Source organism: Cavia porcellus, unplaced genomic scaffold, assembly GCF_034190915.1.
Source record: "Cavia porcellus strain 051 isolate PalLab524CR breed Dunkin Hartley unplaced genomic scaffold, mCavPor4.1 scaffold_2, whole genome shotgun sequence".
NCBI classification, from domain to species: domain Eukaryota; kingdom Metazoa; phylum Chordata; class Mammalia; order Rodentia; family Caviidae; genus Cavia; species Cavia porcellus.
The window spans coordinates 31,124,007-31,147,930 of NW_026947485.1; the positions used below are offsets into that span (position 1 = coordinate 31,124,007).

Here is a 23,924-nt window from a genome sequence, read left to right on the forward strand (position 1 = left end):
TACTGCCTGGCATTGTATTTCATGGAAAGCAAAAGGACAATAAAATCCTTTGTCTGCTTTTGTATCTGTATGGCCTGAAACTTCCGCCTCATTGTAATGAGAAGAGTTCTCCCTAATTTGGCAAGTTCTAAGATAATGTGCTACAAACTGCCAGTTCTCTCGCCTCTGAAGAAATAATACATTATGGTTTCGTCATCTGTGAACATCTTAGGAAATTTTTTCAAGCCCCTGAGACAATGGTCATGGAAAAGGCATTGGCTGAATGCTGAATTCGATGAGAAGTGAGGAAGGATGGAGGCCTCTTGAGATGTAGTTAGAGGGGCCTACAGCAAGGGCACATGCCAGACGGGGAAGGTCAAGGAAAACAGTGGCTCATCAGTCAGAAAAGGGGTCAGCCCTTCCCCAGTGAGGCCACTGCTCTCACTAGCTAGTATCTAGGCCTGCTGTATTTTAACTGTCATGGTACAGCCAGGAGTGGTGGTGCACACCCTTAATCCCAGGACTCTAGGAGGCTGAAGCAGGAGGATCATAAGTTTGAGCCCAGCCTGGGGAAATTTAACAAGTATGTGTATCAAAACAAGGCTAACAAAAAGACAGAAAAATGAAAAAGGGCTGGGACATAGCTCAGTGCAAAGGCCCTGCATTCAATCTCGGTGCTGCAAAACAAACAAATAAATAAATGACACAGTATAACCATTCATGGTCCTACTCTCAAATGCAACCCAAGACCAAATACCGTTAGACAGTAATATCTGAGGGCCCTTTTGCTAGTTAAAAAAAGAAAAGAAACCAGAAAACAAGCTCTTAAGACTAATCAAAGAGAACCCAGTGTGGTGGCACACACCTGTAATCCCAGCACTCAGGTGGCTCAGGCAGGAGGACTGTTGCAATTTTGAGACCAGCCTGGTCTACAAAATGAGGGCAAGACAACCTGAATTTCATAGTGAGACTCTGTATCAAAACAAAAAACAACAACAAAAAGCACTAATCAAAGCAAAAATATTTATTGGAATAACATAAAGATACTTAATAAAGCACAAATAAAGAACAGCCAGCTTGCACAAGGGTCTAGAAGCAGAAAATAGACAGTCACCCAGAACCAAAGCAGTAACTGACCCATCACTATGGAGCTGGACAATCTTGGTCTCGGCTTCTCTTAACAGCTGATTCATTGCTAACCTGCCCTCTCACTGACTCACATTCTGTTCAGATGGTTGAAAGTGATGGTTCCAAATTCCACGGCTCTACCACTGCCAAACTCTAACACCAGCGTACAACGGCTGATGTTCTGACTCCTGGGAGATTCTCTTGTGCCCAGTTTGAGTCAGGAGTTGGTTGCTTCACGGGGTCATGAAGTCAGCATAATCTAGTCGTTAAGTCCTTCACGCGGGGATGGGAAAGGGAAGTAGTGATCAGTCACAATGCATTTTAACCCTGAAAGTATCTGGGGATGGATCACAGAGTCTGCAGCTAGACTTCCTTAATGCCCTTTCTCCCTTACACACTTGGTGTTCATTCTGGAGAAGAAATATCAACAAACTCTTCCAGGTCTAAGTCTGGAATGGAGGTGAGCTGAGACACTTATGCCCCCAAAGCATCTTTCTGGTGCACCATTCATGGGCAGGAGGCACAAGCCGGAGAGGCCATAAACTGCTACACAAAGAAAGAAAGATAGTTTGGAAATGTTAGGAACGAAAAGGGATCTGATAGCAGGAAAGCTGGTTCCAATTAACCAGACAATGCAAGCCTTGACGTTCCTGATGGATGTCAGTAGTTAAGCATTAGCTGGACTTTCTGAGGTTACACCTCCCATTCAAACTCTGCTCTGGATGGCAACCTGAAACCCAAGGCCACGGGCTCCAAGCATCTTTGAATCCTGTGGATTACTGCGGTGGCCTTGAGCGGCCCTGCCAGCTGCTTCCTCCCTGGGTACCATTACCCAGAAGCCAGGTGTGCTCTGGGGACACAATACCAAATAATTAACAGAAAATGTTCTTGGCTGTGTCTCAGGCATATTCTTTTATGACAAGAACAAAGGGTTAGTTGATGCACTAATTTTTGGTGGGGAACACTGTGGCATCTATAATTAAATGAATGCTTAGGATTTTTGTTTGTTTGTTTTTCAATTTCCCCATTATAATGTCAGTTTGGATAACTCCAGACCTCATGTTTCCTAATTTATTATTGCTTGCTATGGTCCTCTGGGACCTAGTAATTGAATTTTACTGGCATCATTATCACATCCACCAATAAGCTCATCTTCCCGAACTAAATCAGTCAAAGCCTGGCCCACAGCACACCACAGGAGAGGTGCCCAGGCTGAAAGCCCATCCCAGCAAAGAAACCAGTGTGTTTCTCTGGCCAGCAACACTGTCAATCTGTCACTTGGCCAGGTACAAATGAGGCTGTGCCTCATCAGGGTTAACCATGAGCTAAGAGACATACAGGGACACTTGAAGAAGAGAGAAGAAAAATATGAATTTCCAAAGGGATTGCCCTTCAAATGACCAGACTGTAATTCCATTGCTGGCAAAAAAAAAAAAAAAAAATAGATGACCTTCTGGGATACAAAAATCTACATACTTGGTTAACAACCAAGAAATTCCATGATGAGATGTTGAAATTCCATCTAAAAAAGGCATGTAGACAGGCTACATCCTCTTTTCTTACACCCAAAACAGGAAAATAAAAATCACAGTTTTAGGTGCATTTTAGAATGATAGGAACACAAAGAGACCATCTAAATCCAATGTCCTCATTTTACTCAGGAGGCCAAAATGATTAATATCTCAGTGTGATATTAAAGATTAAAAGAAAAACAATCTACATTCCTTAAAGATTAACATCCAAATATGGAATGCATAGGATTTGCCTCCCGTGAGGGCTAGGGAAGTCTTTGAAATATGAGCTGTGATTACTTCACCTAGAAAGTGAGAACATAAGTTGAGTATCTTGAAGTGCTTGGGATCAGAAATATTTTGGATTTTATATTTTTTATATATATATATATATATATATATATATATATATATATAGGAATGTTTTTGTATATATAATGAGATGTCCGTCTAAACACAAAATTCACTTATGTTTCATATAAACCTTATGCATAGAGCCTGAAGGTCATTATAGAATATTTTCCACGTTCCTAATGCCAACCTGTCACGTGAAGTCAGGTGAGGACGTTTCCACTGGTACTGTCACGTTGCTGTTCAAGATGTTTTAGATGTTAGATTTTTACATTAGCAATGATCAATCTACAATAATATTATTGGCTTCTGTGAGAACTGAGATAATATGTACAAGTGCCTATCAAAGATCATCAACCAACATTCCATCTCAGTATTCACTAAAGAAATAGAAAATGTATTTTGAAAACATTGTACTATTAGGAAGGGAAGAAGCTGAAAGAACAGGACTTTTTAGGGGACTGCTTCTTTCTGAGCCCCAAAATGTTAGGGACCCCAGGAAAGCCCTTGGGGTGAATGCTCCCATATTTCTGAAGGCTTAAGATCAAGGGCTTTGAGTGATTTTGCCTGGGCAAGTGAAATTCACATACCACAAGGAGTGTGCAAAAGTTTCGAGACTTAAATCCTCTTTGAATCCTAAATAGTATTTCAACTGAGATGCTATCGGTCTTCAAAAGGATGACTATTTTGATGGGCAAGGCAAGAGCCTTCCATTGCATCTCACAAGCTTTACTCTTCCACACCCCAGTTCTTCATCAAAAAACATCAGTTGCTCCACCATTTCCTCTGTTGTTCTGCCTCTCTCTGTTCAATTACTAGTCAAGAAAATGTTCCCAACTGAGTCAACTGTGCAAGGATTGAATGCTGTAATGAGTTAATTGTGTCCACCCCCAATTCATTAAAATTCTAACCCCCCAGTACCTTACTATGTGAACTTACATGGAAATAGGATTGCTGTGGATGTAATTACTTACCGTGGGGTCATACTAGAGTAGGGTGCCTGGTTACTCTAAAAAGCAGAAAATTTGGACACAGACACACAAACGGGAAAGACATACTGGGAACATGAAGGTGGAGATCAGGGTGATGCGTTAATAGGCCAAGGACTTCTAAAGACCGTGAGCAAACCACAGGAAGGCAGGGGAGGAGAGGAGACAGTGAGAAAGATCAGCAAAGCCTCAGAATGAATGCACCCTGCCACACCTAGATCTTGGACTCTCAGCCCCCAGAGCTGTGAGACAGAACATTTCTGCTATGCAAGCCATGTAGTTTGTGGTTCTTTGCTATGACGGCCCTAGCAACCTCATTCAAATGGTAACCCCTTCTTCAGTGGCCCCTGCCCTCGTACTGGGACCATGCACGCTGAGCACTGTCCCCATTCTGGCTTCTGAGCCATTCTGCTTCACTATCACCATGCAGCTCAGTGATCTGTGGACTCAAATCCCAGTGCTGGTCTGTAAACTCCAGGCCAGAAAGCAGTCAGCACCATACAGGGTAGAGTAGGGGGAGGCAGCCCGCTACTACCCAGGGTCACAGCCTTAACCTCTGGCCTCCCATAATCAGACAGCAGAGTCCGAGAGATGATAACGCGGATTGTCCATATTTTGAAGCCTTGCTCCACTGCCTTATAAGGAAAAACTATGCCCCTCAAAGTCTTACAGACTGGAGTATCTTATTATGAATCTGGGCCTTCAGATCAGAGCCAATGTCATTTTCTCTCTGCAGTAAAAATAGAGGGAAATTAAAAGAGGAAAGAACATATAAGACACCAAACATTCTCTCTGTCCCTTTGTGTTTCTCTTGTCTTTCTGTTTCTTTCTCAGTATCTATCACTCTGTTCCTCCCCACCCACCCACATGTACACATGTGGCACACATCTCTACAGACAAACTCTTTTCTGCTAAAATAGAGCCTCTTTTCTTGCTGTGCGTTCACGAGAATAGAGATATCGGTTTCTGTCCCCTGTGGTAATGATGATAAATATGCCAAGGTCACCAGCCTCATCAGGCATTGAGACCGCTCACTCTGTCAACTACAGATAATCACTTACCTGGTGAGACTAGTTGCTATCCTTCAATTCATGCCTGCAGTGTGACTGAAATGTCCCTTATCTCACAGAAACACTTGTCTTTCTGGTGCAAGAAGAAATTCATAAATTATTGGCAGGACTTGAATTTTTTTAATTGCCTCAGTCATTTTGTGGGGGAAGAAGTAACTAAAGAATGAGAACTAGAATATATATATATATATATATATATATATATATATATATATATATCAACATCTTGTTATATTTTCTAGGAAGCAAAAACTTCAGTAGGTTTAAATGATCAATAAAAATTCCTCCTACTATAACTTCCTTCCTAATGGAAATAAGGCTTTACAAAATTTATTTTTAATTCTACAAGCATTTATTTAGAACCTACTATGTGAAAAATACCAGGATAGGTGATGAGACTAACATAAATACGACATAGTAATCTCAGATTTATTCTAAACAATTTGAAGTCTACAAATAGTGCACAAAGGGAATGCATATTGTTTTCCAAATGCTCACTTTTTTGAGAACTCTGTATTGTTCCTTAAAGATAGAAAAGGTCAAATTGAACTTCTACTCTTTGTGGAATGTACCATCTTCCAGCATCTGTCACTTATCAGCCACGACTATGTAAATGTGTGTGTGGGTGGAATTACAGCCATCAAATCACTTTCCCCAACACATGAATATAAATCACCCATGTGAACTGTGTCTGGCATGTGTGTCTCAGTGGGAAAAGACTGAACTGCTTTGCAACTCTTGACAATAGGCCGGTACTGGGGAACCCTTTGCTGCCAGGCACCATGGAGGCATAATGAGAAATTCAAGAGGGAAGTCTTGAGCTCACAGACAAGGGAAAGAACTGACCTTTTACTGTATAACAATATGAAAATTAAAAATTTAACACTGGGAGCTCGGGAATTAGCTCAGCGGCATAAGCGCATGGTATTGAGTTCAATCCCCGGTATCGATTAAAAAAAAAAAAAATTAACACTGGATATTACCCTCCAACTATGACACAAATTAAGAAAATAAGTAGAAAACAAAGGTCAAACGAGTTCAAACTAAAGCATTATTTTTAAAGTACTGAATAGGGGAACAGAAATTTTTCATGGTGAATTGCAAGACAAGGCTCAGGTGTTTTATCAGTCATGACATGGACACACGAGATGGCAAGCGTCACGATTGATGGCAACAATTCTGGAAAGCCTGGTTTCAAATCCAACTCCAGAATTTCCACAGGACTCAGAGACATTTGTCAAGATACATAACTGCCCTGTGCTTCAGCATAATCTTTTTTTGCACTGGGGATCAAACTCATGACCTTGTGCTTGCCAGGCAAGCACTTATGACACTGAGCTAACTCCCCAGCCCACAGGGTGATCTCTATACTGAGATCATAACAGTGCCTACCTCAGAGGGCAGGTACTGTGAGGACTGAGTGAGTAGCACATGGATGGCTCTTAAAATAGTACCTCACACAAAACATATGCTTATAAAAGTCCATTAAATAAAAGCAATACCTTACACCTCAGCTGTGCTTGATTTGTCTTATGTAAGTGAAGTAGTACTTACATAGAAACCAAGATTAAAAATCTCACATAGATTCTCCCTTCTATAAAATGTGTCATATTGTCCATTAATGATGCTCTTGATGTAGGCAATATTAAAATTATACATTTTTTGTTTTCTTTATGATTGTGGGCTCTCTTGTCTAAAACTTTGAGATTTGTTGATATATAAATATAGGTGTTTTTCACAATCCTTGCTTTGTGAATTATTCCAGGGGCTCCCTTCTCCAACCAGTTTTGGTTTCAAGTGGAGAATATCTTTAAAATGTACTATGTGCAATAGAAATTCATTGCGTTTTGTGAGACAAGGCTTGTCCCTAAATACATGTAATTTTAGAAAGATGTGTAAGTGAATTTTCATGCTAAAATATTTGACAATGTTCTCAAGTTGACACTACAATGTTCAACCAAAGAACTTTCAAAAACACACAATTCTTTACTTCCCTCCGTTGAACTTTTTCATATGTATAATCTGATTTATAGAGCTATTGATTACAAATGTAATCTGACATAAATTTGGTTTGCAAAACCCCCCTCATGTTTTATATAATTCTAGGAAGAAGAATTAGGGAAGAAAGATAACATACTCTTGGATATCAATCTGTGCTTACTAGTAAAACTATTACCATATTTAATAATTTAATTTAATAACATCATTTCATGTGTACAAACCCTTCAAAATCACAGTCCATAAATTCAAGAAAATATCTTCTTTTCTGAAGATATTAAATGCCACTAAAAAGCTATTAAAAATTAAAGTTATGATCAGGAATCTGAAAACAGCAGAGGTATATGTCTTATTTTTAAGTGACGTGGACTACAAGCTAAAACTTATCAGAAGAGGCAAAGAAGGTCACCATATATTAGTTAAAGGACCAACTCATCAGGAACAGATAACAATCATTAACACATATGCATTGAACACCCAACATACACCAAGTATCACTGGACATAAAAGATCAAGTAAACATGAATATAATTATAATGTGAGATTGCAGTAGCCCACTGTCACAAATGGACAGCTCAACTAGACAAAAAATAATGAAGTATTTTGTCTCAGCGACAAGTAAGAAGTAATTAAGACAATGGGTTACAGAAGATATCAAAGAAAAAATAAGACACTTTCTGGAACTAGCCAATAATCCCAATACAACATACCATAACTTGTGGGACATAATGAAATTAATCCCAAGAGAAAAATTTATAGGTATGAATGAAGACATCACAAATACAGAGTACAGTTAAATAACCTAATGATGCAGCTTGACACCTAGAAAAATAAGAACAATCCACACTCAAAGTTAGTACAAGGAAGGAAATTATAAAGCAGAAATCAATGAAATTGAAACTAAAAATACATAGAGCAAATGAATCAAAGAGCTGGTTCTTCAAAAGAATAAACAAAATAAACAACTTATCCAATCTTACCAAACCAAAACAAACAAACAGAAACCAAAACAGAAAGGCCCAAATAAATACAACTAGAAATGTAAAAATAAAAATCACCAGGGACACTGTCAAAATCCAGAAGATGATTAGCAATTACTTCCCTAAACTGTGTGTCAATGAACTGGAGAATTTAAAAGAAATCGATACATTCCTAGAGAAATATGAACTACCAAAATTGAAACAAGGAGACATGAAGAGCCTAAATAACCCAACAGGAAATGAAATTGAAGGAGTAATAAAAAACCAACTAAGAAAAATCCAGGTCCAGATAGATTTTTACTGAATTCTGCAAAAACTTCAGGGAATTTCTAATACCAATCGTTACCAAGCTGTTTAAGGAAACTGAAAGGGAAAGAGAATTCCAGAAATCATTCCTGGAAGCTAGTATTACCTTGATTCCAAAACCAAAGATCCAATCAAAAACAGAACTAACTATAGGCCAACCTCTTTAATGAATATATGATAGATGCAAAAATTCCCAGCAAAATACTGGCAAATGGGATGTAATAAATCTTCAAAAAGATCATATACCATGACCAAGGGAGCTTCATTCCAGGGATGCAAGGATGGTTCAATGTACACAAATCAATAAACGTAATATATCACATAAAAAGAAGTAAGGGTAAGAATCACATGATCATCTCAACAGAGTCAGAAAAAGCCTTTTATAAAAATCCAACCTCCACTTATGATAAAAACAACAAAAATAAATAAAACAACAAAAAAGTACTGAAGAAAATAGGTATAGAAGGACCTTATCTCAGTCTGGTAAAAGCCATTTATGATTAACCTACTGTCAGCATTACATTAAATGGGCAAAAACTGAAAGCTCTTCTTCTAAAATCAGGAATAAGACAAGGATATCAACTAGCAACATGCCTTTTCAATATACATGGAAACATTAGCAAGGGCAATTAGACAAGAAAAACAAGTAAGAGGGATATGTATAGGAAAGGAAGAAGTCAAAGTATCATTATTTGCAGATAGTATGATCCTCTATATAGAAGACTCCAAAAAGACCCACTAAAAGACTCCTAGAATTAATAACTAAATGCAGCAATATGTCAAGATATAAAATCAATGCACAAAAATTAATAGCATTTCTATACATCAATCATGAACTCATTGAAAAATAAATTAGGAAAAATTATCATTCAAAATAGCAAGAAAAATACAATACTTAAGGAATTAATGTGAGTAAGGAAGTAGAAGACCTCTACAATAAAATCTGTAATAGTCTAAAATGAAACTACAGTCCATCAGCAAATAGAAGACAGCGTGTTTCTGGGTGGGCAAAACCAATACAGTTTAAATGGCCGTGCTTTCAAAAGTAATACACAAATTTAATGTAACCCCAGTCAAAATATCAACATCATTCTTTTTTTTTAATCGGTACCAGGAATCGAACTCACGACTGCCTGCTTGCAAGGCAGGTGGTTATGCCGGTGAGCTAAATCCCCAGCCCATCAACGTCATTCTTCACAGAACTTGAGAAAGTAATCCTAGAATTCAGGAGACCGAGAATAACAAAAATAATCCTGGGTAACAAGAGCAAAAACCAGGTTTCCAGGAAGTTAAATTGTATTATGAACCTACAGTTTTTAAACCTTCCCCACTCCAAGGTGCACGGTACTCATATAAAAACAATTTGAGATTTGTTACCTCAGAATGTGAATCAGTGGAACAGAACAGAGGATACAGAAACAGCCTTAAGCGCATTGAACTATGTGATTTTGACAAAGAGTTCAAAAACATACATTGGAAGAAAGACAGCCTGTTTAAAAAAGGTTCTCGGAAAACTGGCTTTCCACATGCAGAAGACTGAATTTTGATCCATGTCTTTCACCATCTTCTAAACTAAAATTAAAGTGCATCAAAGACCTAAATGTTCAAATAGAAACACTTACTCTACTGGAAGATAAGTAAAACTCTTGAAGTTATAGACACAAGCAAAAGTTTTCTGAACATAATAACCTTCATTGCACAGGACATCGTACCAAAAATCAACAAAGGGGATCATATGAAATTTATAAAGCATTTGCACACAGCACAACAATCAAGAGATAAACTACAGGATGGGGGGGAAAAAAACGGCAATACTGCTCAGACAGAGGACTAGTATCAGGAACATATGAACAACTCAAAAAGTTACATCCCTTGAAAACAAAAAATCCAATCAAAAAATGGGGAACTTAAGTGAGTAGAATAGACACTTCTCAAAAGTAAAAATTAACATAAATACATGAATAAATGTTCAACATAGTAGGCTATGAAAGAAATGCCAGTTAAAACAACACTGAGACTTCATACTACCCCAGAAAAGATGCCATTATCAAAAAATCAAGCCAGGAATATTGCTCAGCAGCATAAGCACCTGCCTGGCAAGCACAAGGTCCTGAATTCAATTCCTGATTTTAAAATATCAAACAATAACAAATGCTTATGAGGATATTTCACACTAGCACAATCACTATGAAAATCATTATGGCAATTCCTCAAAACACTAAAACTAGAAATCCCACTTGATTCAGCTAGTTTTCTTTTAGGTATCTTCCCAAAAGAGATGAAGACATCACAGTGACACATGGGAACCCATGTTTAGAGCAGCTCAAAATAGTTGTATCTTGGGGTAAACCTATATGTCCATCAGCAGGTGAATGGATAAGGGAAACGTGCTGTTTATACACTATAAAGTACTACTCTGCCATAGGAAGAATAAATTTGAATCATTTGTAGGAAAATGGATGTATCTTGAGATCATAATGTTCTGAAATAAATCAGATACACAAGTTTAAACGTCATGATGTTTCTATTATAAGAGAAACTCAAAATATATGTAAAGAGAAAAATAAAAGACACGCAGTACAAAGTGGTAAAATAGATCTTTCTCAAATGGGAAGGGGATCAAGAGATGGATGGAGGGGAGAAGGATGGAAGAGAAAGAGTATGTAGAAAGAATTAAAATATGGTATGTACACATGCTGATTCCTCACAAGGAATGTAAACATGATGCATTTTGAATATATGCTAATAAAAATAAAACAAGTTACGAACATGGTGTTTGACAAATCAACCCACACAAGACTAGAGAAATTTAAAGTTTGTAGTGCACTTGATAGCATCAAGAAAACCCAAACTCAAAATAAGCAGTGGCTTAATTGATTCTACAACGTGGCCTAAAAGAAAAGCCGTACAACTATTTCCTCAGTCTCCAGGGAAATACTGAGGGATAAAGGAGCATTATGTCTGAAGGTTTTTCTCAGATGGGAAAGAGAGAGAAGAAGAGAGAGAGAGACAGAGAAAGAGAGAGAGAGAGGATTACAAAGCCAACAGAGAAATATATTAACAATTGGTAAAGAAAGCTGGGTAAAGGGCACACAGGAACATTGTGAAAGGAATATTATAAAATATAATCTCGCAACTTCTGGGGTAAATTTGAAAAATATTTTTTTAAAGAATCAAGAAAGGGGTTTACTCCTGAAATTAACAAGATCCGGGGCAACAGGCTACATAGCATTAAGCACAAGGCACAAACAAGATGCAGAAGAAACAGAAATAGAAAAGGCCTAAGACCAAGCAAGGCGACAGAATGTGAGAATACAATGAAAGCAGCAGAACAGAGCTTCTCAGAGACAGCCACCCTCTGGTGACAGAGCACCACGGATGGAGTGAAAGCACTTCAAAGAGCTTTTGAAAATAAAACGGAAGCTAAGGCTGCAGCCTCCTGCAGAGGAGCACACAGCTCACTGCCTTGCGCATGCCCTGAGAGATGAGGAGGTGTGCATGGGGGTTGAAGGACACATGACTATGTTTGTGATCTCCATCAAGCCCCAAAGAAGCAGTAAGTGTGTCTATACAATGAGGCAGTAAACACTCTGAGCAGAATAACCAGAAAACATCAAATGAACAAACATTGTTTTTTAAAAAGTATACCTTTCCCCTCCCTGCTCAGTACACAGTAATCTACAACCAACAGCACCTACGTTCACACACGGCAATACATACATCTAACAGTCCACGCAGTACATGCAACGCAGTATGTATGAAACGATTGGTGTGAATACCAATTTAAAAAGATAAAAGATAGGGATATAGCTCAGCGGCAGAGCACCTGCCTGGCAAGCATAGGCCCTAAGTTTGATTCCTGGTACAAAACAAAACAAACACACAAAGAGGAAAAAAAGAAGTTTATTCACAGGGTAGAAAACCAGTTTATGGTATTTAGTGAAGAAGTTTGGGGACACAGGAGGTAGAGCTGGAGTTGAAAGAGCAAAGCTGATTCTATTATTCTTGGGCTCCATATTTGTGAATTCACCTCACCAAAACGGTGTCACCTCAGAATCAGACTCTACAGTGCTCTCGAGGTCATCTGAAGACTGCTCCGGGAAGTGGGTATTTTGAGTTGCACGTGCATGCTCTGACCTGAGGTCAAACAACATTCTGCCTTCCTGTTTTAGCTCTGGTGCTATTAAAGGTATTCTCTTTGCAGTCTGCTTAGTGACACAATGGAGCATTTTTGTGCTTTGTGGTTAGCGACTTTGCAGTGTGAAAGGGACCCCAAGGCACACTGTGGAAGCATTGCCTGGTGCCCCTAAGCACAGGACGTCTGCAAAGTGTTTAAGGACGAGCTGAGGACCCACTTCATGGTACACGCAGGCAATGATTAATATCAATAAATTTTTCATAAAAATAAAGTGAGAGTCTATCCTAGCCTGGTGGCTGGCTTAAGCACAGATTAATCTTTAAGCCAATGGTCAGAGCCAAGGCCTATAATCAGTCTAGGAAGTTCAGGTGCCTCAAAATAAGATGACATGGCTGCTGAGGACTTTGACACATGCAAATTCTGTCCAGCTAAGTAATCCAGTTAGCAATCCTGTTACCAGTTAATAAAGATCTCTTCCTGTGTGCTTACCAAAAAAAATGCATCATTCCTCAATTCTTGAGCCTTGCCCATGTCAGAATTTCACCCACATTGCTTCCTGCAGCTCAACAGCACCCCCTCACACACCAACCAGCTGTACTTCTAACAAAAGCCAAAGACTCCCCATGCCTTGTGGTCTTAGTCTGTTATTGGACTTTGACCATCCTGATGCTCCTTATAACTAAAATACATGTTGCATCTGTGTTTTATTCTGTTGTTGTACCTCTGAGCAGGAGATTAATGGTCCTAGGCCTAGACTCCAATAAGGATGTATCTGTCATCTACTTTGTTCCAGCATGAGTTACATTGCCACTGGCCATGAGTTCAGTGTTGATCGCTCGACAATGTATGTTAAATGTCTTTCAACAGAAATGCAAAAAATAGGTTATGTATCGATAGGTGAACAGAGGCTTGCCAGAACCTAACTCTGTCTTTCCCCTGGGAGGAATGGTTTCACATTGGCTACTCCAGTGTGTTCATGGATAGTGAGCTCAAACAACAAGAGTCACCTGTACTTGGTTAGAAAGATACTCAAACCCAAGTGGGTTTGAGGACACAGTGTAACGACAGTCACCAAGAGTTTTGTCAATGGAGGCATTTAAGGCTGAAAATAAGAATCACAGAATGTTAAGTATCACTGAGAGCCGCTGATGTGGGTATTTGTCATTATTGGTAGTTAATTTCCTGAAGTAAAACTCCTTAAAGGACACCAGGGTTGGGAGAGAAGGGATTACAGAGGTAGAACTGCTATTAACAATATATTTCCACCTGCTTCAGCATACATGTCCTACGAGCTACATATGAAATCGGTTGCAGGCTAAGCATTACGTCATCAAGAACTAATTTGGAAAAGGGACTGTGACACAGCCACAGCAGGCCTCCACCTGTGGCCTCCACGTACAATAATGTTGCTCTATCCTGTAGCAGTTGTGGCCCAGCACTCCCATTGTAAGCTTTCATCAGTTTGAAAGAAATGTCCTGGATTTACACAGTCAGGACACGCTGTAGTTGGAAATGCTGGCACAGGACAGTTTATTTCTGTCTAGCAGTTGATGTTTCATAACCAAGTTGTAAAGCCATGTTTCCCTGTCAACTAGCAATCACAGCGCCTGTAGTTTAAATGCTCCCAAACAGATGTAATAGGATAGTTAGATACTTTGCCTCAAAATAAAGCAACAAGATTGCCTTCCTAGTTGTTTGTAATTATTGAATAATTAATACAGCTAAGTGTAATATCCAAATATCTCGTTTGTCTATGTAAAATGGAAAGACTACTATTGCCACATGACTGAGAAGGATAAAGGGGTCTGAGATTTCTAGGAAAAGAATGTTTGCATGTGTGAAGTCAAAGGACACCTGGGGACACCGTCACTAAGTTTAGGGAATGGGAAACCCCGCAGACACAAGACTTTTGTGTCCTTAGTTTCAATCTAAAAGATGAATTAGTTTATGCCAAGAACTTAATAAACACAAAATATTTGTCAAATACTACTATATTCACTTGTTTTGAGTCATGAGGAAGTATTTCAAGAATTGTCATTCCATCCTGAATTATAGAAGGATCTTGATTAACTAGAGGGGAGGGACAAGGTTACTGTAATCTCATTATCTGAACTTTTCAGTTAGTTGGAACTTATACAGAAATGTTTTATCCTGAAACTTTATAAATGGATCATACAACCACTTGGCCAGTGTTCAGGAGAACATTACTACTACTGATATATTTAACATCTATTGGACAGTCATGGTATAAATAGTGCCACTGAATAGTTTATTATTATTCTAAATCGCCATGGTGCTATAATTCTCTGAGGATAGTGAAGGTGCAGATTCTGGGTCCAGAATTTTGAATAAAATTTTGGGTACTGGAAATGCTCTATTGTCATTTACCTCTAAGTCTTAGAGAAGAAGGGAAAGTGATTAACCACAAAACCCAGGTCTATTTTAATACTTTAATATACAGTAAGTGCCCATATTGCTGTACTTTGATGAAAATCAGAGTTTGGCAAAGTAATGAAGACCTTCTGGTCATGTGCGATTACTTAGCAACACTGAAAATTCTCTGCCTTGTAGAAGCAGTAATATCATTGTTGGAGCTGAGAGTCACAAGACATTCCAGGCTGTACAACGGCTCTTTAACTGACTACTCCTAACTCATACAAAAACATATCCTTTAAGGGCAAAAATGATCTCCAACTCAAGATAATTCCTTTAAATTATTGATTGTGAGAGTCAAAGGGTTTGGCTTCTAATTAATTTTTCTTAAGACAGGCCATGCTTGGGCTGGAGATTTAGCTCAGTGGCATCAGCGCGTACCTTGCAAGCAGGCAGTTGTGAGTTCGATCCCCGGTACCGATAAAAAGAAATAGACAGGCCATGCTTGATCAGACCCAGCCCCTTTGCTGTCACTGGTGTTCAGCAATATTTTTACACTGCAGTTGACCATCAATCTTTAGAAACATCTCATAGTTTCTGGGATACAGTCATGCAGCCAGTTCTTTAAGCTATTATTTAGACTCTACCAATAAAATGGAAATTTAAAGAAACATCGAGGACAGAAAAGCTTCAGATTTACATTTCATTTTCATGGATGAAAACTAAAATGAAAAAAGTAAATCACTAGGAAAGTGCATAAATATTGGAAATTTCAATAATAAAACATTTATATTAGTAAATGGATTTATTGACATAACTGAAACGTAGCAATGTATGACATTTATTCATTTCTCACTGAAATACTTTTTAGTGAAACTATTTTAAATAGAACACAGATCCAGGAATTAGGCATTTTCAGTGATACTCTGCAGGTAAAAGAATGGGTAGGAGACAAAATTAGAGGTCTTTTCCAGATTTTCAATGGGACTCAATATTCCACTGCTGTGAAAAAAAAAATAGCTAAGAAAGGGAATCTCACTATGCATGAAAAAAAGCCAAGAATATGAAAGCGGCCAGAGAGCCTGTGGATAGAAAATAAGAGATCAACCCTACCTCTTCCGTGCACCCATATGCTCTGAATCTAAAACAAGGCCTGGCAGCAAACAAAGAATGACAGCCTATTTCCTGTGGTTTATTAAGTTTGGGCCCCACAGATAAGACTGCCAGAAAAGCCACTGTAGTTTAAGTGATCTGGACATTTACTCATCTGAACATAAACAAAGACCAGCTAATTTAGATCCCTGGCACCTGTTCACTGGTTGGGATGAGGGCAGTGCTGGCCAAACATAATGGAGTGAACTGGGTTGAAGGACCCCCAGACTGTGATGGATTCCCTGAGACACCAGGATGCTCAGGGCTGTTGGCCCTAAACAGAAGACTGTTAAGTCTTAGCACCATTGTAGTGGCCTCCACCCACAGTGCTCTGCTGCCGATAAATCCACAGCCAAGGTCAATATAACCACAGTGCATTCCCTCTTAGTGACTGCTTGATCAGACCACACACACCATTAGTAACATAAACCCAACCACTACATTTAGTGATAAACATGTACTTCATAAATATCAGGGAACAAATCTATCCTAGATAGTTGAAAACACTGAACAAGCAAAAGAGCCTAATCCTAAATTTAGAATAAAAAACACTGAAAAGAAATACTGCAACTATTTACTAAAAGATTTAATAACACAATAAAACACTGGGTAGTGGAAGGATTAATTTGAAAAACATATAATTATTTCACAGTGAGGTTTAAGTACTCATAACAATTTTCTGGTTTTAGTAGAAAGAGACACCCACTAATGTATTTCTTTTCACATTTGTCTTTCATAATTTTTTCCTGTCTGCTATTTCATACAAAGAAAGGGATTAATGTGGCCAAAGACTGCACTATCAACTGACAATTACCTTTTCTTTTGTTTTCGATTTGCTGGGTATCAAACCCAGGGCCTCACACACACAAACACGCTAAGCAAGGGCTCTACCTCTGAGCTACCCCCAGCCAGGACAGTTATCTCCTGCTTCCCCATTAGGAAATTACCTTTATCACTTAACTGTAACTCAGGAGAAGCAGGCACAGTATTGTCAGTGATAAAAATGCACTGAGCACCTCGAATTTAGTCCCATCTGGACACACTGTCTGAAATGTGGTAAGTGAGCTATGCCAGGTTTCCCAGGGGGTCATCAGTTACATACATAGTACATTCTTCTATCAAATCTGGCATTGAAATTTCCTTTTGCATACTTAGGTTAAAAAAATAAAATTAAAACCACAGGAGCAACCCTGACAGAGAGGTCTTGCATGCAGTCTTCTCCTGAGAACGTATGTAAGTTTTACTGTCAAAGTCACCCAACGTGCTTATCCTGTTCACCTTAAAAGGAAAATAGTTGAATGGCCCAGTCCAACTAAAACAGTCTTTCAGTTTATTGGTCAGTTTGTTAAATGTCAGCTCTTCACATTGTTGAAGAAAAAAAATAGTGTTTGTTATTATCTAACCTTACGGTTTCCTGAATGCTCTATTAGTCAACATAAATGACTAGGTGAGAGTGTTCTCACCTGTTTAAAACAACCTTCTTGGCAGAGACCACCAAACCAGTGGGGACAGTTGCCAAGCCTCCTTTGCAAAGGAGCTGAGTTCCTTTTGCCTTAAATATAAACAAAACTCCCTTGTTTTAACACTGGGCAAACAAAGTATGCACCAAAATGCTTCTCACCATGCTGGAGGCACAAGCACTCTGGTCTACCCCAGAGGCCGCCAGATTACTGCATTGCATCCAATATGTAAGCCATCCCCTACCTGTTCCACAACCTCTTATCTCTGCCCCCACACCCACTACTCCCCTACTATTGCCTTAAGCACCAAGTACTACCCATGTGCTTCACAAGTACTGGTGAGTGGCTCTCTGTCCTCTTCACCTCTCTGGCAAATGCCAAAAGAACAGGAGATCTGATAAAATAAGGCTTTCCCCTGAGGTGGGTTGAGGGGTGGCAGAGAGGCTAAGGCAAATGAGAAGGTCTCCTGTAGGTCCTGCATCTAGTCTGCAAATCTTTGAAGGAGGTGGTCCTCCCGCCTCAAGCTGCCACCAGCGCCCCCGCCAGCGCTGTCCATGAAGCGGTCGCAGGGGAACTCAATGAGGTCAGCCTCGCTGAGCGCGCACACTGTGGTGCGCGGCCGATGCGACTGAAATCCAGAGAAGTCGGCAGAGACACCGGTGCCCATGGAGCGCAGGGGCCGTCGGGTGGAGTACATATGCCGAACGTGGACAGGGGCCCCGCCCTTCCGCCTGGCCCGCAGCTTCCTCCGCAGCCATCGCGACCCCCAGGCCGCCAAAGCTAGGAACACCAGCAGCGCGTTCACTGCCAGCAGGGCCAAGATCAGCAGCTGATAGTCGACGCCGCTCTGGCTATTAGGTTCCGGCAGGGTGACCAGCCCTGCGCAGTGGTCTCTGGGGGCCACGGGACAGACCCGGCCTCCGAGCACACCTTCGACACACACTAGGTAGGGGGTGTCTCCGCGCAGCTCGCGCAGCGTGGCCGAGTCGCTGCGCTCCGGCAGGTAGACGAAGCGGTGGAACTTGGGCTGCTGGCCAAAGCGGTCGAAGAGCAGGCGGAAGCGCGCGCCGCCCAGGGGCCGGGGGCTGCGGTGCGCTCGAACCTCCCAGCGCACCGAGGCGCTGTTGGCGCCCACCGCCTCTACCGTCAGGTTGCATAGAATGAATTTATTGAAGTCACACGGATCGGACACCAGCGGCGGCAAGCCAACCCCGCCGTCGGACTGGGCACCACGCTCCGGCTGCTCGGCGGCCGCTAGACGCTGCTTCGCTGCGCGCTGCCAGGGGTCGCGGGGCGGCAGTGACGGGAGGGCGGACTCGACCGTCGGGGTGGGCTCCGCCCGAGCCGGGCTGGCGCGGGTCTGACGTCCCGCTTCGGGCTTCCCGTGCAGGTCCAGGGGCTGTGGAGCTGGGCCCTCAGCAGGAGCTGTGGAGGGGCCCACGTGCTGCAGGAGGCCTGGGCCCCGCCGGCTCAGCCTTAGAACACTGCGGTTGCTCACGATCTCCCTGGCAGCAGCGTCCCAGCCCACCCCAGCTATAAATCGCCCCCGTTGTTGGGGCAGCTGCTGTGGCTGTGGCTGCAACTCCTTTGTAAAACCTCCTGCAGGGGGCGTCGTCTCCTCCTCCCCCGCAAGGAGCCGCTGCCTGCTGTCTGCAGTTGGGGATGCAGAGGGCGGGGGATCCACGCAGGACCCGTTCTGCAGCTGCTGGTCATCCAGGTAATCCAAGTACTTGCCTCGAAGGGACGGGGGATGGCGACACTGTACAAAGACTGTAAGGAGCCGGCCCTGCGAGTGCCAGTCGCCCATCCAGCGCTTCAGGCCCCGCAGCCGGCAGTCGCAGGTCCAGCCGTTCCCGTCTAGATCCAGCCGGTAGAGGGCCGGGCTGGCAGCGAAGATGTCCCCTGAGAGGGCACTGAGCTCGTTGTCGCGTAGGCTGAGTTCACGCAGTCGGCCCAGGTGGCCGAAGATGGCTGGGTGTAGGGCAGACAGCTCATTGTCACTTAGGTCCAGCGCTTCCAGACTGTGCAGAGGTTCCAGCAGCGCCAGTGGAAGTTGGCTCAGTCGATTGCCCTCGAGGCGCAGCTCGCGCAGAGCCTCCAATCCCCAAAAGGCCTCAGGAGCCAGGTGCATGAGCTGGTTGCCCCTAAGGGAGAGCAGGCCAAGGCGGGGCAGGTGCTGGAAGACACGCGGGCCGAGGTGCTGCAGGCTGTTGGCCGAGAGGATGAGAGTGGAGAGGGAGCGCAGCGGTGCGAAGGTGGCCGCGTGGCGCAGGGAAGGCTGCAGCTCGTTGGCAGACAGGTTGAGGAAGCGCAGTTTGCCCAGTTGGGCAAAGGCATTCTTGCCCAGGAAGCGGATCCGGTTAGACTCTAGGTGTAGGTATAGCAGGTTGCCCAGCGGGGCAAAGACCGCGTCTGGCAGCGCCTCCAGAGCATTCCCATCCAGCCGCAGCTTGACCAGACTCTCCAAACCCTCGAAGGAGCCGCGGTTTAGGCGGCTGATCTCATTGCCGTTGGCATAGAGGATGCGTAGCTTGCGCAGCGGGCCCAGAGTGCCAGGGGCGAGCGCCTGCAAGAGATTGTTTCCCAGGTAGAGCTCCTCCAGCCGGGAGAGCTTCTCAAAGGTCTTGGGATGCAGAGAGCGGATCTGGTTGTACTGCAAGTCCAGCCGTCTGAGCTGCCCCAGTCGGTGGAAATCAAAGGCGGTGATGTTAGTTATGAAGTTGCCTGCGAGGCTGTAGGTGAGCACGTCCTGGGAGCTAGGCAGCGAGCTGATTTTGGGCACTGCGCGGAGCCCCCTGTTGGTGCACAGGAGGTGCTGGGGGTGCTGGCAGTCACAGCGCTCGGGGCACACCGGCTCGGCCCCCGGCGGGAGCACGAGACAACCGCACACCACGAGCAGGAAGCGCACGGCACGGACAGCCTCCATCGCCGTCCGCCCTGCGTGCTGCGGCCGGATAGTCCTCTTAGCCTGCCGGCTCCGTGTCTTCTCCGCATTCCCCTTGGCCTGGCTAGAGTCGCTAAATGGCCTCTTTCGGATTTCACTGCGCAGTCCAGCCCCTCCTCTGCTCTTTGTCCGGTGGCTGGCCCCTGTCTCTGCAGGCGGGCTTCTCCAGGCCAAGTTAGGCAGCGCAGAGCGCTCGGCGAGCTCCGGGTGCTACTTGTTGCATTTCTGTAGAAAAGTATTTCTCCTGGTGTGCGTCGGGGGACGGGGGAGGGAGCAAGCCCTGGTGCTTTTTGTTTGCAGCAGAGTCCGGAGAGCTGGATTCCCTGGCGCGGATTCTCCCCGCCCAGCGGATTCCCCAGCTGCAGGAGGGAGCCGTTCCAAGAGCTCCCCGGGGGCGCGGCTTGGCTGTGCAGCCCCGGAGGCTCGGCCTCCGCAGCCGGCGCCTCTTCGGTCTCGGTTCGGGACCAGGAGTGCGGCGCGGGTGGAACCGCCGGGCGAGCGCGGGCTGAGTCCGGAAAGGACCCAACTCGGCGAGTAGCGAGCAAACCGGGCGGAAATTCGTTCTTCCCACACGCTGCCCCCCGGGGACGCGGGCGGAGAAAAAGGAGACGGCGGAGGGAGGACAGACCCCGGCAGGGGGAGGAGGAAACACTAACTGGCTCCGCGTCTAGTCAGCTCGAGCCCGGGACGCCAAGTGAGAAAAGTAGGGATTAAAAACAGCTGTACGGGTCGCACTCGCAGGCTGGGGGCGGGGGTGGATTACCGGGCGAGCAAACGGGATTTGCAGACAGAGACCTTTTTATTTTAAGCCAGTACACCAGCCGCTGCGGCGCTGTGGCAGCGCGCTTCGCCTTACCATTTTAACTCGCTGGCTCTTCCAGGTGCCGGCCCGCAGCAAGTTTGGGCAGCGCTGAGTTCTCCAGCATTCCCCGAGCAGCTTGCAGGAAGACACAAGGTTGACCGCAGAAGGCTGCCGGTGGGCCACTGCAGAGACTGGTTGAGCCCAGTTGTGTGATGTGGTCTTTGACATCAGTGATCCCTGGTGGAGGAGAGGCGCCGCCCTTTTAGGCATTTGAGCTATTTGCTGGATCCCGTGGTGGGCAAGAGGAGGAAGAAAGCTCAGAACAGGTTCTGCCACCATGAAAGTATGTTCGTCAGATTTTGGTGATTCAGCTTCATTAATTCTTAAGTCTCAAAGCCCTTGGAGAAGGCTGTGGACACGTTCATATATATGTATAGGAACCTGCCCGGCCCTATGAAACTACAGTCTGGGGCTGCCCACCTCCCTCCACCCCCACCTTCACACCCCCACCCCCGCCCCGCGCTTTCTGCCAGGGTTTGCAGTGCTCTTCAAAGTCTTTAGGTTTAGAAGTGCTCTGGTCTGGCTTATTTGGAAGAGACACAATTTGTTATGAACTGGGTATGACGCATTTTACCAGTGGCTCCTTGAGGGCAGCCCTTACTAAGAATGAGAATGGGTAAGAGACAGCTCTTAATGCTGTGATCCTAGCACACTGGAAGGCTGAGGCAGGAGGATAGCCTTTTGCAGCCCAGCTTATTTAATTCACCACCTAAAAAACTTGGTATGACCTTGTCTCAACAAAACAAACTTTTGTGTATGCAGGTCGTCTAAAGTAATTCCAGTGTTTCATTGGCCCAGTGAGCAGTTAATACAGGGAAGTGATAGAAGCTGGCTTTAAATTTAGAGAAAGATGAGATATCTGGCAGAGTGGAGGCAAAGACTTCATGGGTAACCAGGGAATTTAACTTTGCAGGAAGATGGGTAAAGAGAGAAAAAGAACAGTCCTGTAAGGGGAGCAGTGTATCAGCCAGGTTTGCTTGTGATTTGCTTTGAGTTGTGAATCAAAGGTGAACTTGGGAAACTGGGTGTCTCTTTTACCAAGATGAAATATGATCCTCAGATAGTTTGATTTTTAGTTCTCTTTGTGAGAACATCCTGACATCCCTTTAGTTCTTGACTTCTTTGGAAGGAGTGGACCCGTGCTTGTGCTATGTAGCATTAAGTTCACAGCTTTCCTGATCTAGGCCAAAAAGTTGCCAGAAGTACCTTCATCAGCAACAAAATGATCAAAGATTTCAGAGGAAAGACTACTCAAAGAATGCTGACTTCCTAGCTGAACCCAGGTATATCCGGAATAGAGTTAAATCCACCCACAGCCTCCTGGATGGGAAACAGATTGGAAGCTGAGAGAGGCCTGGTATGGAAGGGGAATAGCAATGAACAAGATCTCACACTTTCATAAGTCTTTTCTCTTCCCGTGCTTTGCAGAAACTCAAGAGCTGCTTGAGTTTGATTAATCCTTTATCCCTTACAGATACCTCTGATTTACACAAAAAGTAGCAGAACCCTGAAAGTATTCAGTATTTTTTGCCATTTGTATTTTGGTAATACCACCTAGTGTTTAGTATTTCCACCAGTAAGTAATCCTGGATTGCTGCTGGTGAAATAACACTGTGCATCATTTCATGTCAAAAGTTAATTGCTCTTCCAACACGTCCCGATTTCTTAAAGCACCTTATCTGCTGCATGTAGTTGACACTTTACAATGAATATAGCATTCCATACTTCAAGTAAGTGTGCCATTTGCTAGGTGTTGCTCACAGCCTCCATCCCCTCTCAGGGAGAGTGTGATTTTGAAATCTACAGATAAAGTAACAACACACTTGTGCATACAAGTTTTTTTTTTTTTTCAAAAAATGTAACTACTCTCTTTTAAATAAATGTTCATTGTTAAGGGCCTGTGGCTTAGGGCTGATTTTACAAATGAATGATATTTAAATATTTCAGAGTAAATTGATGCCCCTGTGACTTCATTTCTTTAGTGCTACAGGCTCAGGTGCTTGAGTTATGTTCAGACCATTTTCTCTTTTAGGCATTACAGTGATATTTTATTTGAATCCAGTAGTACTTAATGCCCCTGGTAGTGAAGGATTATAGCAGCAGCTCCCAAATTACATGTGCTTAGAATCCTTACTGCTGCTGATGAACAGAAGAGAAGTGATTAGTGAGAATTTGCCTTGTGCCAAATCTTAGAATAGGATGGGCATGAGTGGTTGATGAGCCAGAGAGCTAGAACTCAGGGCAGCTTAGTGAAGCAGCTGCTGATTGGGGAGCGGTGACAGCAGCAGGTGATAGGAGCTGAGAATTGGAGCCTGGTCAAAGAGCACCTGACCTGGCCCAAGAAGGCTTCCCAAGTAGGAAAAGTGTGTGCTGAGCTTGATGTGAATGGTATTACCTAGCCAGAGCTGAGCCAGCACTCAGGAAATGAAAGACTAAAAACACACAAGAGAGATTTGAGGACTTCCACATCTTTCATCTTCATTGGGGTGACATTTGTTAACATTTACATTCTTTAACAGCATCAGACGAACCTAGTTTGAACAATGGCCTGAAATAAATGTTCTTTGATTGAACATTTGAACATGGAAATGATTCCATGTGGGGATTTCCCCAGACAGCTGAATGCATCAAATTTGCACTGTCGCATCCAGAAGTATCACTGCCTAAGTAAATAAAATGGATG

At 43.1% G+C, this 23,924-nt stretch overlaps 1 protein-coding gene and 1 long non-coding RNA gene across 2 annotated transcripts in view; both read right to left on the minus strand.

Moving 5' to 3' along the window:
- Positions 1-21,638, minus strand: part of LOC111756236 (uncharacterized) — a 34,844-nt gene extending 13,206 nt beyond the window's left edge. The window contains exon 1 of the long non-coding RNA XR_010044489.1: positions 21,236-21,638. This is a non-coding gene — a long non-coding RNA (uncharacterized LOC111756236). The remainder of the gene's footprint in view (positions 1-21,235) is intronic.
- Positions 14,887-21,083, minus strand: Tril (TLR4 interactor with leucine rich repeats). Its single transcript, XM_005002839.4, has one exon. It carries the CDS (start codon positions 20,359-20,361, stop codon positions 17,917-17,919), a length of 2,445 nt encoding a protein of 814 aa, XP_005002896.1. The 5' UTR covers positions 20,362-21,083; the 3' UTR covers positions 14,887-17,916.
- Positions 21,639-23,924: the final 2,286 nt, after the last annotated feature.

Excerpts from the sequence above, each read along its gene's own strand:
- Tril (XM_005002839.4), bottom strand. The coding sequence starts at position 20,361 with ATGGAGGCTGTCCGTGCCGTGCGCTTCCTGCTCGTGGTGTGCGGTTGT.